Source organism: Chelonia mydas, chromosome 2 (genome assembly GCF_015237465.2).
Source record: "Chelonia mydas isolate rCheMyd1 chromosome 2, rCheMyd1.pri.v2, whole genome shotgun sequence".
Taxonomy (NCBI): Eukaryota; Metazoa; Chordata; order Testudines; family Cheloniidae; genus Chelonia; species Chelonia mydas.
The window spans coordinates 15,948,367-15,963,812 of NC_057850.1; the positions used below are offsets into that span (position 1 = coordinate 15,948,367).

The 15,446-nt window shown below is 44.6% G+C and overlaps 1 protein-coding gene across 1 annotated transcript in view; it reads right to left on the reverse strand.

Annotated features, from left to right (window-relative positions):
• CCN4 (cellular communication network factor 4) overlaps nt 1–14,474 on the reverse strand; it is a 54,077-nt gene extending 39,603 nt beyond the window's left edge. The window contains exon 1 of the mRNA XM_027829039.3: nt 14,024–14,474. Coding sequence (XP_027684840.2) covers nt 14,024–14,071 — 48 coding nt within the window. The 5' untranslated portion in view covers nt 14,072–14,474. The remainder of the gene's footprint in view (nt 1–14,023) is intronic.
• Nucleotides 14,475–15,446: the final 972 nt, after the last annotated feature.

Here is a 15,446-nt window from a genome sequence, read left to right on the forward strand (position 1 = left end):
TAACAGGTGTGGGGATGTGCAAGAAGGGAAAGAGGGATGGGGGCAGGGAAGGGGAGAGGAGGGACAGAGAAAGAAGAAATCACTATAATGAGAGAGTCCCAGAATAGTGAAGTAGCAAAAAAAAATAAAAATAAAAGAGGAATTAAGAGCTAAACTCCCTTTCTCTGATCTGTTGTATGTTTGCTAAGACATTAAGTGGCACTCAGACAGCTGTATCAACAGGAAGATGGATTCTGGAGTCAAAACCACATTTTTAAAATTGCCCTTTTCTTTCCCCCCTTAAAAAAATTAACAATGGAAATTTAAAACACAGATATTCAACAGGAAACGCAGCAGCAATAGTGGCTGTGCCGGAGCTGCCCTGAGGGGGTGGAGGCCAAGGTTGAGAGTTGCGGCTTTTGGACTGTACTCACCAGCACTGGATTCTGTTTTCTAGATTTTAACTAAGAAAGAAATCTTTGTAACAGTCAGGCAATCCCACTGTGGGAATTTATTGGCCTGGTGACTGGCTCAGAACTAGCAGAGGCAGGAGACCAGTACTTCTCTGTTGGCTCCCCATCAAATTCTGCAGGGAGCCATTTGAACATTTGCCATTTGCCAGGAAGGAGAAGGGAAAAGTTCTCTAGGATCCTTACAGAATGAATGCTGGTTTGGTGCAATATGGAGGATTTGGATTAGTATCAGACATGCCAATTCGATGCCAGTAGTAGTGTTTGCAAGGCTCAGCATCATTGCCCAGAACAGACACATAATGAACAAGTAGGTTAAAACCAAGTGAGATGATATTTTGTCCTGTCCATACCAAAGAATAAACCTTCAATGATCCACTATGCTAGGCCTCTTAGAGTACATCTACACAACAGCTGGTAGTGAGGCTCCCAGCACGGGTAGACAGATTCACGGGGCTTGAGTTAGTGCCCTAAAAATAGAAGTGTAGACGTTGTGGGTCCGGCAGCAGCTCAGGCTCTCGAGCCCACCCAACTCCCTGAGTCTCCGCCCGAGCCACAACATCCACACTGCTATTTTCAGCACACCAGCTCATCCCACTAGCGAGAGCCTGTCTGCCCAGACTCAGAGATTGGATCCCAGCTGCCGTGCAGACATACCCTTAGTGCATCAGTGCTCCCCAGCTCTAGTAATGATGACAGCTTCAATGGCCCATTTGTCCATTTCTTCCACAGCCACCTCTGGACCTTTCCCCCAAAGCGTGGCATGCCATTATTGAAGTGACCTGCCAAGACACGACCTTTCACTCATTAAGATCCACTTCCCCCCATGACTCCTGCAATACGCAAGTCAAACAAGAATTTTATTCAGAATAAAAATGACCTACCTACCCACCCACCCACATTACACCCTTTGCCGAGTCCCCTTATAATCTCAGGACTGTGATCTCTGTTCCTCCCTGCCCACCTCCATCCAATGTTTTGTTATGATAGTTACTCCTTGCACTAAGCTTCCATTAACTACCCAAAAAGATGGTCTAAATTCAGTTTATCCTTATTAGTAATTAACCAGCTTCTAGGGTACAAAAGTCTTTTTCTGCTTTTCTACTGGAAATTACTTGTTGGTCCAATAATAGGCAATGTTCTTTGTATACCTGTAAGGAGGGTAATTATTCACTGTTCCTTTAAAACCTACACATCTGTGCAAAATTTTAGTGAAAGGCAAGAGATGCACTTGGCTGTTGTTGGATTTACCATGAAGGCAGTATCGAATATGCATTTGCTCACTCAACTGCATGGCACTTTGAATCTATTTCCCACCTAGCCTCTCCAGGAGAAGAAACGTTTTTACAATGGGATCAATATTACAGTGAGATGAATCTTAACGCGTTAAAATATATTACTGTGCCTCTCTCTTTTGTTCACGGTTCATGATTTCAAGGTAGTTACAAATCAAGGGGAGTTTTGAGCTTGACTTCAAGGGGAGCAGGATCACACCCCACATTAGCAGAGTGCACAGCCACTGTGCATAAGAACAGAAAACAACAGATCTTGATATCTGAATGAGGAGAGACAGGGAGTCAGCTCTCCTGGACCCTATTCCCACTCTGTAGTGTGTCCTTGGACAAAGCAACCTCTCCTTGCCTCAGTTTATGCATCTTTAAGAGAGATTTCGGGCCACACCTGGTGTGCCTTACACAGGCAAGTAGTAGTGTTGCCAATTTTGGTTGGACGTATTCCTGGAGGTTTCATCCCATGACAATCTTTAATTCCTGGAGATGCCAGGACAATCCTGGAGGGTTGGCAACCCTGGCAGGTAACCTCACTGAATCTAATTCACTGAGTAAAACAAGCAGGATTTGGCCCCTAATAAAACCTAAGTTCTACGTTTGCCATGAAGCTTAAGCAATGTTCGTTAAGCTCCTGTGTAAGTACAGATTATTACCCTGCTAGCAAAGAGCAGACACGCTCTCCCCCGAAGCACTTGTGGCGTTTAAAGGTCTGGGCTCCCCTATCACTTCTGGGACAGAAGCGTCGTCTCCAAGCCTAGGCCATTCATACAGCTCTCGCAAAACGCCCAGTGGAAGTGTTAAAACGATACTGTTCCCCCTGCATCTTAGAACTGGAGAGACAAGGCTTTATAGTAAGCACCATTGTGGGGCAACAATCATCAGTTTGGTGGTTGCAGACAGCATGGATTTGTGTAATAAATTTTTAAAAAAAAGGTAGGTGAAGAATCAATGGGGAAGACAGAATAGACTGTTCCTGAATAGCTGGCCCAGAAACAGCAAAGGAACAAACTCAGACACTGGGAAGGAGGGGACTAAGAAGAGGCCAGGTTAGGCTGTCAAACCATCCTTCACTTTCAAATCCAAAGGCTCAGGACAAATGCTATTCCAGAGCTGTTTTGAACTTGGATCTTATTTCTGTGTGCAACAGAGAAACCAAATATTTATTTTATATATATATAAAAACCATCCAAACAAATGAAAGTTGACACACTGGGAAAAATATAACTGTAGATTCGCCTTTGGCTTGTATGTGGCTTTTGGGACAAAACAGTTGCTTTTCGATGAAATAAAATGGAAACTAGAATACCACCTGGAATAAATTCACAAAAAAGGAGCAAAGTTGGAAAGTTACAAACAGCACTGGAGACCCCCTCCCACTTCCAGTGAAGTCAGTGGAAACAGAACTGAAATGTGGCATTTAACTAAAAAGATGCCAGATATCAGACAGCCTGAAATAAAAGGTGATAACACCAAAATGAAGTTCAAGCTAGACAAAGAGGATATCTGCCTTCCAGAGAGGCCTGTGCATGGATTATCTGAAAGGGTGACTAACGTACATCAAAATGCTTCACATTTTTATTAGTGCCTTCTCACTGGAGGAATTCAAATCAGTTCATAAACATTTTGCAGGCATGTCACTCTTAACTTTGAGGGAAGAAGTATTAAATACCCCTAATTTATCGGGGGGAAACTGAGGCACAGAGAGGTGAAATCAGACAAGATGTCTGTGGCAGAACCTAGATTTCTCACTCTCATGCCTTACCCACAATACCAGCCTTCCTCCCACACATATTTAACAAACTAAGTTGTTTGAGTTCTACAAGTTGCAGAAAATAGATCCGCTCAGTAGAGCCTCACAAATTTTATGTGTAGAACAATGAGGAAATTGCTTTATTTTTGCATCTTGTAAACAAACGGCATAGGAGGGTCTGAATGATGAAGGGCTTAGGGCCATTCAGCACCACAACACTGGTTCAAATCCAACACAAACTGGCAACAACAAAAAAGTTTACACCCTGATGGCTGTGCGAAATGGGAGGAGAGGCGGGGCGCTTAGTCCATTGCCTGTTAGACATGCGTCCACCACAATCTGCACATGTCAGTAATGTCAGAAGGGGCCCTGGGTTAAATGGACCTGGAGATTAATTCCCCTCCCAGCACAAGAGATACTCTGATGCCATGGTAACAAGCATGGCATAAAAACCAAGGGCCAGGTCCTCAGGGGAGTTCCAACAAGTGGTGCCAATTTATAGCAGCTGAGGACCTGGCCTCCAGAGTAAGTGGTCCCTCCAGGTCAGAACCGAAGCACACTGGTGGATCACAGGGATCAGTTGTGCTGTGAACAGAGGTCTTCAGACTGTTAAACTGGGACATCTAAAAAGCACTACATTCACAATTGCTATCATTTCTCACTGCCCTATATAGCCACGTTCCAAGTGAATGGAAGTAGCTCAGTATTTAAATGGTTAATGTACTCACAAACTTTCCCAAGGGACAGACAAGCAGAGCTGGCTACTTGTGTTTTTGTCCTAGCCTCGTAAAGAAAACTTCAATCACACGAGCACTGAGATTTTTCTTTTTTAACATAGAATTTTATTGTAAAATTGGCTATTGCTGGCTGTCAGTAGCTCACAGCATTTCATGTTGCAGTCACAATTATAAACAGAGAGCCTATGCATCGACACCTTTGGTTGTACCAGTAGTCTGTTTCTTAATTGCACAACACCTAAACACCAGGGGGCAGTATTGAGGTAGGAATGACAGAATGCTGAATGGTTTCAGAGCGGTCGCCGTGTTAGTCTGTATCAGCAAAAACAAGGAGCAGTGCTTGTGGCACCTGAGAGACTAACATGTTTCTTCCCAGCTAATAGTTTACAGCCTAAGGTAGGAGTAGTCAATTATTTTTTTGTCAAAGTCCAAATTTCTTGGTCAAGGTATAAGCAAGATCCAGATTCCAGATTAAAATATTAAAAAAAGAATAACAATAATGATAATAATAAGTAAATAAAAAGATTCTGGGGTCCGTTCAAAAGTGTCTGGTGGTCCAGATTTGGCCCGTGGTCCACCTATTGACTACCCCTAGACTAAGGCCTGGCTACACTTAAAAATTGTACAAGTATAACCATGTTGGTTAGGAGTGTGATCAGCTATTGCAGTATTTATACCAACAACCCCTAATGAGGATGTGGTTATGCCCGTATATCTTATTGCTCTTTCCATATGGGAATAAGATACACCAACATAAACACCTTTCAACTGGTACAACTGAGTCCACGGTGCAGGTGAGGGGTTGTATTGCTTTAACTATACCTGGAGAGATAAAGTGGTACAACTTTCTAGCACAGACAAGGTTCTAGAGAAAAAACAAGAGAGGTTTTGGCTGTGCAGCCTGCATGTTCCTTTCATTCATCTAATTAGATGCTGCAGCTTCACTCCCTTAATCAAGAACACAGAGCGTTGCATGTCAGGATGGCATCACGGAAAGGATTTTGATCTACCTCAACACACACACAACCAAAAATAAGTCATGAATAGTGACTTTGTTGAAAAGCTATTGGCTCTATTTTAGGTTTACATAAGCGGCCTTTTAAATATACATCTGCTCATTAAGTATCTCATCTGTGAGAAGCAGAAGATTTCATAGCTGAATCTGAAAGCAGATGTGTAACACATACACATTACAAACTCGGACATCAGCCTAGGTTCAGTGAAGTCCTCGAACTTAGAGATGGCCAAGAATTCAACAGTCTGATGGCGCACCTTGGAACTTCCCTTCTCAGGGAATCCCCAGGGTAGAGGGGGCACTGCTGAAAAAATTAAATACAGACTCTGGGTTATGTTTCAGTTGGGTGAGGCACGGAGAGACATGCACCCCTTCATCTCCTGCACACCAGTTTCTCATGCCCCCAGATCCACAGAGAGGCTTCCCTTATAGAAAAGCCCTGTAGAATTTAATAGGGATTAAACATACCGAGTAATACTCTAAGAGCCAATGACAGGGGTGCTGGAACAATTTGTGTAGTGGGGGTGCTGAGAGCCACTGAACCAAACTGTAAACCCTATGATGGAAATCACTTCAAGGCAGGGGGTGCTGCCACATCCCCAGCATCCCTAGTTCCAGAACCTCTGGTATGATCTGGCCTTGGGTGACTATCCAAATTCTCAGTAACAAGCTAGTCAATTTCCAGGAGGTTTGCTGGCGAAGCCTATATCTCACTTGTTAATGGCCAACTCTGATTAATGGAATAGGAATATTCTCCAAGCTGATTTTCCACCACTTAACTCATCATAGTGGAACCCAAAAGGTTTATAGTGTAATACATTTGAGGACTCTAGGCATTGTAGCACTGGCTACAAGTTTTGTGCTATACTCCTTCCTTGCAGCCGCTAAAATTCCACAGCTGTTACTCTGTCAAACCTGGACCTCCTTTTCCCCCCACAGCCAGCCAAGCACATGTACCCGCTTTCTTGAACAGCATTTATTTTTTCCCATATGAATTTGGATTTCTCTGCCTGCTCATCAAACCGGAAATTCAGCCTAGCAAGTGCAGAAAACGCCTTAGTGTGGTAGCAGAATCTGCTTTTGCCAATTACAATACAAACTCAAGATAACAATTAATTAGTTCTGATTTACATCCAGCAGGATCTTGGAAGATTTAAAAACCCTCTGGCAGTACAGACAGGCATTTGCCATCTCACTCAAAATAACCAGCTAATATTCTAATATATTTGTGGCAACCTAGTATATCATGGTTGTCATGATGCTGAATACAAAGACCTCTTGGAACATTACAGTGACATTGATATTAGAATTCTGATTCTCCTGCTATAACTGTAGACTCCTCTTCCATTTAAGGTGAAGGAAACTCTCTCCCCGCAATTAGCTGTATAGGGCCATGGCATACAGTTCTGATTTGAGACAGTGGTACACAACACTAGCCAGCTGGCTACAACATAATTTTCGTGTAAAGCAAATAGGAATTTTGTTCTATTAGTTCCATGTGAAAAGTATCTTATTTTCCCTAGAATCATCTAGGCCTAGAGTTGGGCAAATGTTTTCAGATTTTGAAGAAATGTTCATCAGTCCCCTCCCCCTAGCACTACCCAGGCTTTTACTCAAAAAGAAGTTTCAGTGTGGAAACATGAAATAAACAGGAGCATTTGTAATCTAAGAAAGTGCACAGTACATAAAGGAATCAAGACTTTAAGCAAAGCAGAAAATAGCGTTGGATTTGGTGGTGCAATTCCTAGAGAGGGGGAAAAGTGCTGTCTCTCACACACAGCTCATTTAAAAGTTGCTATATTTTAGTCTCGCTCATCCCTCTCTGAGTCATTCAGCGCAGTTTGTGTCAAAATTGTTTAGTCTACTTAGATTTCAGAGTAACAGCCGTGTTAGTCTGTATTCGTAAAAAGAAAAGGAGTAGTTGTGGCACCTTAGAGACTAACCAGTTTATTTGAGCATGAGCTTTCGTGAGCTACAGTTCACTTCATCGGATGCATAGCATATCGTGGAAACTGCTCTGTGTGTATATAATGTCTTCTGCAGTTTCCACGATATGCTATGCATCCGATGAAGTGAGCTGTAGCTCACGAAAGCTCATGCTCAAATAAACTGGTTAGTCTCTAAGGTGCCACAAGTACTCCTTTTCTTTCTACTTAGATTGTAACAGTCCCGGTAGCAAGGAACATATTTTCTGAGGGGTTTTCTACAGATCTAAGCACAATGTTGTGGCTCAACTAAGTAATGTATTAAATTCAGTAACTCCGTAGGCAGTAGTCTTGTACATCTAACTCTAACTGAATACCTGGGTAAATTCGGTTAGATCATTATATATTTGGGTGTGTGGGGAATAAAGTCAATACTTCATGTCCAGTCTGGTTTCTTAGTCTGGGATGAATGGCTCATAAACCAAGAAAATAAAGACAAACCCCACCTAAAATATTTGTGATCATTCAGTGACCAGCAGGAGCAGACCTTTGCCATGCATATGAGCCATTCACAGCATTCCAAGTGCTGTAAACTTTGTCCACGTGAATATAAATGGCGCTGGATTACTCTGCCATACATCCCCATCACTGAATGTGTGTAAGTCATTTTCTCTTATGACTTTTCCAGAACGATAAGCTCTTAGATTCCAAACCAGGCGGACGGACCCCTGTGCCTGCACAGAGCTTGGTGCAGAAGGCGAGACTTCCTGTGCTGAGCTGACTTAGTCCCTGATGCGCTCAAGATCCTGCAGAGTTTCTTTGCACAAACCCCTAAAGTCTTTCTTTGGCCTTGCCACAAGACATCCCACAGGACATGAACCATAGGATTCCTTGCCCACTCGTCTCCCATTTTCATTCTCCTTCTAGGCTAAGTATAATGACAGACCCAGACTAATAGAAGAGAAGCTGTCTTGTAGACTAACCCGGGGAGCTATTGAGAGAGGGCAAACTGATATATAGATGACCGCCCAGGGCTGGAATGTGCTCGCAACCTGAGTATTAGAAATTCGTTATTCAGGTTTTGTTGCAAAACATGTCCTTAATGTCACTTTTCTCCTGCAGCTGTTTCAGCCTGAGCACTCCCCTCCCCTTTCTACTCATACGGACAGTTAACGCACACAAGCCTTCTCTCCCTCCCCCACATCTGGGACAGAAGCGAGGCTCAGAACTAGTAACAGGCCAATAAAGGTCTATTAAAAATAATAGAGGGCACAAGAAGTTCAGAGTTCCCTGGAAACACTGCCCTCACATCAGGAATAAGCAGCACCTCACACATCTAAGAAGGAGACCCCTAGGGCTTCTGGATAGAAGCAGTAGAAGGAGAAGGCAGCAATGGGGAGAAGGCTTTTCAACAGCTTTGGGGCAAGGAGGGTAGGTAAGAATCAGGACTTCCAACCCAGAACTAGCAAGGAGATCAATTACCTTTGGGTATTGCAACATAAATCCCACCCTAGAAGGGTATCCTTATCAATCAACCCAAGTTGGGCTACTACTGATTCGGAACCTCCGTTTTTGCTTTTAAATTAAACACCCAGAAAGTGGGGATCAGGGAGCCAGCCATACCCTAAGGAAGTAGGGAGTGTGTCTCAGGAGACTTGCATTCTATTCCAAGCCCCATCACTGCCTCGTTGTGTGATCTGGGGCAAGTCACTTACAGACACCTTTTTTTTAAGAGCCCTGATTCTGAGCGTCCAGCACGAATTACCCGATTCTCAGAAGGGCTGAACATCCCTTGTCTTTAACTGAAGTTGTGACTGCTCAGTTTTACTGGAAAAAAAATTCAGATACAGGGGACGGATTTTCAAGTGCTCAATACCAATTTTTGCAAAGAAGTGCAGCTCCCCTTCAGGTGTCTAAAGCTACGTCTACACTACAGACCGTACAGCAGCACAGCTGCGCCACTGTAAGGTCTCCCGTGTAGCTGCTCTACACCTGCCGGCATAATTAAACCACCCGCAATGAGCGGGGATAGCTGTGTGGGTGGGAGAACGTCTCCTGCGACGTAGCACTGCGCACACCGGCACTTTTGTCATGAAACTTATGTCAGTCGCGGGAGGGGGAGATGCGTGTTTTTCATACCCCGACTGACAAAAGTTTTACCAACAAAAGTGCTAGGGTAGACAAAGCCTAAGCAAGAGCCAGGCAGACAAGTGGGCTCAGGACCCAGCAGTTCCCATTGTGATACATAGAGCCAGATTCTTCAATAAGGTCAGCACTCAAAATGCTGAGGGGTGTTTTTGTTTTTTGCTATTTTTTTTTTTAAATCTGAGCCAGTGTTTATTAAAAAAAAAAAAATCAGACCCCAACTGTGTGGTCTGGACCCTTTTGAAAACTCTGTCCCAGGTCACCCACTTTGGGTTCCCAAAAATGGAGACTCCCAAAACCATGATGTCATTGAGATCTTTCCATGAACATGCTATGTAAGTGAAAGCAGGCTTATTAAAACCAATCACTCTTAGCACGTTTCCTCAGAGAATCTCAAGACCCCTGGAAGGAGTTCCCCAAAGAGGCACAGGTAGTCAGAGGCAGAGCTGGAAAGAGAACCCAGGAGTCCTGGCTCCCAGGCCTACCCTGCACTCTTTGCAGAAATCCAGCTGCTACAGAATGAAGCTGAAGGCAATCGGCACAATCCCTAGTTTAGGGATAGATGAGAGACGTTATGAAAAGTACAAAGAAGCCCTACTACTTCTGAAGTCAATGAGGGTTTTGTGAATGGTTTCAGTAGGAACAGGACTGAGTCCTAAATGAACTTCAGGGAACCATCTTAACCTCCAGGAAGTGACACGTCCCGGACTTTGCATTTGAAAGGGCAATTATTTGCTTGTGCATGTGTGTGGGCAAAAGGGGAGTTTCTAAGGCTATGACTACGCTAGAGAGCTTACAGTGGTGCGGCTGCTCTAAATGTAGCTGCTCTAAGCTGACAGCTCCCATTGGCTTAATTTCTCCAGCCCCTGAGAGTGTCAGTAGCTATGTCGGCGGGAGAAGTTCTCTCACTGACATAGCGCTGTCCACACTGGCTCTTATGTCGATGTAACTTCCATCGCTCATTGGGGTGGGGTTTATTCACCCCCTGAGTGACAAATTATGCTAACATAGGCTGTAGTGTAGACACAGCCTAAATCAAAAGCTTTTTAATCCAAAGCAATAAACACGGTGCAGTTAGTAGGTGCACTTTAGGGAAGCCATTTACCAGGTTTCCACTGCAGCATATACATTTTCAAGGTAGCCGAATAAATTAAACCTGATTCTCGGCTGGTGTGACTCAATGTAGCTCCCAATGGCACTTTGTCAATTGATACTAGCTGAGGATCAGACCCGTTACCAAGAATGGAAGCATGACTGCTGTATGTACGGGGGGAGCAAGTCACTATTGAAGTATTATTATTTGCATTGCAGCGATGCCTAGCAGACCATTGTGCTAGGTGCTGTACAAACACAGAACAAAAGGACGGCCCCCGACAGAATAGCAGTGGCAGTGGAGATGATCTGGGGTGAATGTGACAAGTCAAGCTCTTCTCACTTTCAACACACACTGCACGAAATTATCCATGTCCCAGGCTGTAAGCTCCAAATACAAAATTGATGACCAAACCTGAGTTTACCTCCTCCTAACATCTATGTATTGCCAGGTCCCTGGAACTCATGAAATGATTAAACACTAGACAAGCTGCCAGTGAAAAAAAAATAAAATCAAATCCAGGCTGTTTTTTTGGTTCAAGATTGATCAAAATGTGGTTTCCTTTGGAGAAGGAGTCCAAGAAATCACAATCAGTTTTTCCTGCCACCAGTTCCAAATATTTTACAAATGAAAACTTCTTGGACCCAAACCCATGGCGGTAAATCCAAGAAAAAGGAGAAGGCAAAGCTACACATTACTCTTCTCAAAGCATCCTACCCATAGGTCTAGGGCAGCCCATAGCTCAGATCAGTGGCAATGATTATGAAGATCTAGGATGTAAAGGGATGTTGGCACATACACCCCTGCTCCCCACAAACAAAAACCACAAAGTGAGTGTTTGGTTGGTGCTCTTTCTGCTGTCCACACCAGATATAAGTGATGATGTCCCCAAATAAACTATTATCTTTCCTGCTGCTTGCATAAGTGCCTGCTTATTTAGGGGGGCAATAGGACCATTTACTCTTTGCCCGTGGGACCTGTTTACCAATGTCATTTGAGGAAAAAAAATCTCAAGCACACCCCCTCCCTCCTTACATGGTGGTGATATCCATACAACCAACTGCATGGATCACACACCATTGCACTCCGACTGCTAACCGTCTCCAACAAGACCACTTCTAACATTCCAAACCTCTGAGCAACCTCAAAGAGTTTCCTATCCCCCCTCCCCTTAAATTTTGATTGCTTTATTTCTCCTTATGCGTGGAATTTCCCCCTCCCCAAAATCATCCTGCTCTGAGGCCCAAGACAGGAAATATTCAGTCCTGTGGAAATGACAGGATTCAAATCTCATGACCCATCAGGGCTAGAATCGGAAGAAAGGGAAGATTCTTGGTCTCCCAGTGAGAAGCACAGCACTTGCGGGTCATGTTATCAAACTCCCAAGTCCTGCCATTATAAGTCCCACTTTCAAAAGCGACAGACACTTTGAAGAATGAAAAGGAGGACTTGTGGCACCTTAGAGACTAACCAATTTATTTGAGCATAAGCTTTCGTGAGCTACAGCTCACTTCATCGGATGCATACTGTGGAAACTGCAGTTTACTCACGAAAGCTCACAAAAGCTTATGCTCAAATAAATTGGTTAGTCTCTAAGGTGCCACAAGGACTCCTTTTCTTTTTGCGAATACAGACTAACACGGCTGTTACTCTGAAACTTTGAAGAATCAGTTTTGTTGCAAGTCAATGGGAGTTGGGAGGCTAAGTAGCTAAGGTGCTTTTAAAAGTTTTACCCTATGTCTAGAACAATCTATTTTAGGAAATATTTAGAAGTTTTATAGGCAGTAGAGTGTTGTAGTTTTTTCTCTCTCTCCCTGTACAATTGCACTCCTAGTACTAGGAGAGTTTGGTCTTAGAAGTGGAAGGGGAAAAGATAATCACAATAAAATGTGTAAGAACTCACTAAAACGTTACTAAGATGGAGCAGAATGTGATACATTTACAGAATACGTCCACTGTGCTTTACTGCAACCCCACATCCTCATGTGCTCTCTCATATGCTGACGTACCAGCCTTGGTGTCCCACTATGCTCCCGGCATTTTACCACGCTACTCCCTACGCAGGGAATATATTCCCTGCCACAGTCTGCCAAACCCCCTTCCTTTTTCATTCAAGACCCTCTCTGTAGAGGAGGCCCATGAGAAGCAAATTCATTATGAAAGAAGTAGTTATTAAAAGGAAGTCTTCCCCACCTCTGAATTTCCACATACAGCCTGTCTTTGATGGGTCTGCCTTTTAGGGCCTGATCCTGCAATCTGATCCACACAATCAGACCCACCTAGAGCCCCAAAGATTTCAGTGGGACTCCCCACAGGCACAGGGGTCCAGCTGCCTGGATCTGATTGAAGGATCAGGACCTTGAACTGGAAGGTCTCCTGGCCAGTGACTGGCTTTACTTTTGTGGGCTAATCAAACCCAAACACATTGCCAGAAGTAAACAAATAACATTTACACATTCACCACCAGCCTGCCCGCCAGACTCATATTGTGTCTGGTTTTTAAATACAGAGCCTTTCAACATCAAGAAAGTGGATTACAACAGGTACAAAGCCTATAGTCTTCACCCACACCTACCATGAGAATGGGGAGGGGAAATACGCACTCATGCTGTGTTAGTTGCTCATTAAAATAAGTTACTTGCCTTAGATGAACAGGCAAGTAGAATTTTTTTCCTAGGGTGGACCTTATATCTGTCTGTCTATTGATTTATTCCATGCTTATCACCTTGGTATCTGGTCTCACACAGGCACATTAGATACACTAGATGAGTGATACTCAGACCTCAGTGGTTCAGGAGCCAAATTAGCAATCAACATTACCCCAAAGAGCCAGATCTGGAGAGATCAGAGCCAGAAATACGGAGAGTTTGATCGAGGCCCTGCACAGCTGTCCCGCTCCCTCAATCATTGGCCATCTCTCTCGTTGCCAGCCAGGTGGCTTCTGCATGATGCACAGGCCAGACCCTGTGCCTTTAACCATTTTACACTGCTCTGCAAACTCGTTTGATCTCTGCTGGCCGCTTTCCTCTCCTCCCCACGCCCCTCCAGCAGGGTTTGCAGTCTGGGCCTGCCCCCCTTGATCAGTATCTCTTCTGCTCTCTTGTGTACTGGGAGCTGCTGCCACGTGTGGTGTGTTCTGACCCGTTGATTCACTCAGCAGGCTGTTCCTCCCCACCCCCTTAAATGTTGCTGCTGGACCTTTCCTAAGATACACATCGTTTGTTCTTGATTCCCTCAGACTCTTTCTTAGTTCCCAACTGGCTTCTAATCCAATTCCCACAATGATGTTCCACTGACACATTTAAGCTGTCAAACAGGAATTTATTCACTCTGTGCAAAAGGGTTGAGCAACCTGCAATTGCTGCTGCTTTTCTGTCCTCAAAAACTGGTCCCAATTTTGAGGTGGTGAAAGATTAGGGTCAGAGGGGCAGCTCTGTTCTTCTCTAGATATGTCCCCTCCTGCCTCATCTCACCTTTACCCTTGACACTCTCAGATCCGATCTACCCAATCCTTATCAGGCGGCTCTTGCATTTTCCGGCATGCACCAATTTATGAACACTAAAATCCTACCAACAATAGTTTGCAGAAAACATTTCTCTCCTCCACTTTGCCAACTCACCTGCAAAATGCTGCTTGTTGCTAGAAACCAGGGCAGAAGCCACCTCATCACTGGAAGCCAGGATTAAATACATTGATTGAACCCAGATTTAGAGCCGTTTTGTACAAAAACACCACGTTGGAAATGCAGAGCAATCCTCAACTGGCAGCCTAGCGAGTCAGGCAGATCTGCATTTTTCTCCTGGCTCTTCGGGGATTTTATTAAAGACAGATCTGACGTCAGGGCAAAGGACAAACCCTGCATTTTTCCTCTGAAGAAACTTTCCCTGCCTTCACGTCTTCTTCTTCTTTTTTTTTTTTTTTTGTCCCCACCTCCTGCATTTCACTATATTGCCTTTAGCCAGAGGATTCTTAAAGGGAAAGTTACAATGCAGTGGTGCATCAACCTATAATTTTAACAGGGGGTTTAAATACTCAGAGTTTACCCATCATTATGTTTATGGCTGTCCCAGGCTTGCAGGCTAGGTGGCATGGACATAAGCATCTGCAATAGTCTCGCTGATTGCAGAAATTACCCTCCACCCCCAACAAAAAATGGTCTTTTAAAAATTCTGATTTTTTTTTTATTTGCGAGACAGGGAGAAGGTCTGGTCTTCCATCCTGCAGACACACATGGGAAGAGACCTGCCAAGTCCAATGGAACTATTGGCTGCATAGTTACCCACATGTGAATGCACAGGGAGGGTCAAGGTCTGATCCTCCACATGGCTATATGCTGGTGTCACTTCATTGATTTCAAGTAGAGATCTGGGCTCTGTTTTATACCTGTCATTTTATTGCTCCGCTGTTTCAATTCAGTGAGATTTTATCAGCATGACGAGCTGTACTAGGGGTTGCCAAAGTATCCACGAGAGAGGCAGGTCCTTGGGATCTCTATTAGGTACAAACCTCCCCAGGTAGGACTGACCACTCTGCCTGGGATTCGGTCCCCTGGGTCCATTTGTCGTTACTGTCTGCTCCTGGTCTGGTGGCTCCCTAGTGTGATGCCATCCCTGTCGTCTTGCTCTTTTCCTCCGGGCAGAGGTGTCATTTCAGAAAAATTCAGGGGTGGGGGGGCAAAGTTGTGTCAGCATCCCTAGTTCCCTCTCCCCACAATGGCCACTACTGCTCAGGAGATGAGCAGGCTGGTCCCATCCCAGAGAGGGGCAGGGAGGTGGTGGGCAAGTCCTGTCATGAGAAGTAGGGGGCATGGTGGTCCAGGACGGTTGTCCCACCAATGGCAGGCCATGGCTGCTTCCTGCCAGGTTGGTGGGAGTTGGAGGTGGGGCTGACAATGCAATGATTAGGAGGCATGGCCCACCCCACAGCAGCCTCGGCAGGACCAGAAAAGACACTACACCACCAGCTGGTGAGGAGCCAGGAAAAGCCTCGGCGGGGGGCTGGGGGAGGGCAATGATGCCCCTGCACCAGGGTCAGGCACAATA